Here is a 1812-nt window from a genome sequence, read left to right as displayed (position 1 = left end):
TGCGTCTGGGGCGCGTAATGGCCGCGGCGCTTGACGGGGGCGGAGCCGCGAGCAGGGCGAGGCCCCGTTGCCTTCCTCCGTGTTATGCTCTCTTCACAGAAAAACTATGGCCGTCGCCAAAAAAAACGTGCCCTGGTCAAATGCGCGAATACCACCCATCCACACCTCTACGCACTCTCACACACACGCACACAAACGCACACGCACACACACACACACACACATACACACACATACCCCACAACGCTCTTCCACCTGGTCGTGAATGCCCCCGATGCTCCACATGCAGCCGACGTAGCCGTTGGGGTCGCGGCCGTCAAGCTCGTACCTGGACCAAATGCGGGGGGGCGCGAGGGGCGTTGGAGGCTGAAAGAGCGCCGCAGCCGCGGCGCTGGAGGGGGTGCGACGCACGAGGGCTGCGGGTTGGGAACGTGGTGCTGGTGCTGCACGCGCCGACAATCTATTGCCCGCACAAACGCATGCACGCGCCCGTGCCGCGCGACGTCGGCCCTCGACGCAGGCCGCAGCCCAGGCGCGAACCCCGCCGTCCCAAATCTCTTGACCAACTCGCGCCCCCGCCGCCACTCCATTCCGCATGACCCCATCTAAGCTCATTTCCAACGGAGAGCCCCGCCCACCTCCTTTCGCCAGATCCCCACAAGTCCCATGGGTCGCCCCCACCCGCACACCCAGCCCCCCACCAGCCCCGTCTCACTTGTCATTCAAGTATATGGACACCTCCAGCGCCTGCTGTGGCGACTCAGTCCACTCGAGAATCTTCTTGGCCCAGTACATGCGCATGAAGCCGTGCATCTTCCCGTGGTGCACCTGGGGGTTGACCAATGGTTGACCGCAGTTCGACGGGGGATATGACGAGGTACTCAACGAGTGCTGGCTCCAATTTGGCCGGGATTCGAAGTTGCGGTTCGATGCCGGGCATCCGTTTGTCACGGGAACAAGGCGCTAGTTTGTTCTCTTCCAGCAGCAGCACAGAGGTGGTGATTCAGCGGCGCGGAGCGCGGTTGCGCGATGTCGCCTCCATCGCGCAACCGCGATGAGGCCCAGGCTTAGAGGCCACCCTTTCAAGCCCCCAGATGGAGGGACCTGCTGGGCTTTCCATCCCTCGCCCAACGCCCCCCCCCCCCTTGCGCCCACCATCTCCCACTGCGCCGCGTTCCACAGCTCGTCATGCGTAAGCCCCTTCTCCAGCTGGTCCCTGGTGGGACGGCGCACGATCAGCGGTGAAGATGGGTGCAGTGCGACGTCGGCACGACGGGAGAGAGGTTGGGTGCTTTTTGAGGGACCCGGGTCAAAACGCACAGTTCGGGGTCAAAGCTCCGCGCCCCGAAGGCGGCCGTGACAGCAGTCCGGGAGGGGGGCGTGACCGCCAGGAGCGGGATATGACCGCCTGAAACGGTGGGATCTCTGGAAAGCTTTATAGTGTGAAAAAGGCGGCCGGGGCCCCGCCATGAAGTGCGTAGGCCACCCGACACGTCCATCCCCACCCCAAGTGCACTGCGCCACCCGCTCTGAGGCGCACCATAAACCATACCCGCACACCCCCTTATAGACGTCATCAAAAGTAGCTCAGTACGTGTCTTCGTGCGTACCCTGCAATGCTATCTGCGCCCCCTCACCGTGTGTATACCACCTCCCGCTTGTCGGCCGCGTGGGCCTGCAGCGTCTCCCGCGCCCAGTCATAGCAGGCATCCAGGGTGTCGTAAGTGTCTGGGGATGGGAAGTGGGAGGTGTGTGTGTGTGTGTTTATGTGTGTGTGTGTGTGTGTGTGTGTGTATGTATGTGTGTGCGTGC

The 1812-nt window shown here is 63.0% G+C and overlaps 1 protein-coding gene across 1 annotated transcript; it reads right to left on the bottom strand.

Annotated features, from left to right (window-relative positions):
• Positions 1 to 711: 711 nt before the first annotated feature.
• MNEG_16685 (deoxyribodipyrimidine photo-lyase) lies at positions 712 to 1577 on the bottom strand (the record flags this gene model as incomplete). Its single annotated transcript, XM_014034845.1, has 3 exons — positions 712 to 828; positions 1156 to 1216; positions 1561 to 1577. The coding sequence occupies 3 exons, from the start codon at positions 1575 to 1577 to the stop codon at positions 712 to 714; spliced, it is 195 nt and encodes a 64-aa protein (XP_013890299.1).
• Positions 1578 to 1812: the final 235 nt, after the last annotated feature.

Source organism: Monoraphidium neglectum (assembly GCF_000611645.1).
Source record: "Monoraphidium neglectum strain SAG 48.87 unplaced genomic scaffold scaffold06669, whole genome shotgun sequence".
Classification (NCBI taxonomy): Eukaryota; Viridiplantae; Chlorophyta; class Chlorophyceae; order Sphaeropleales; family Selenastraceae; genus Monoraphidium; species Monoraphidium neglectum.
Note: the sequence above shows the minus strand (reverse complement) of the source record. Positions and strands in the feature narration are given on the sequence as shown.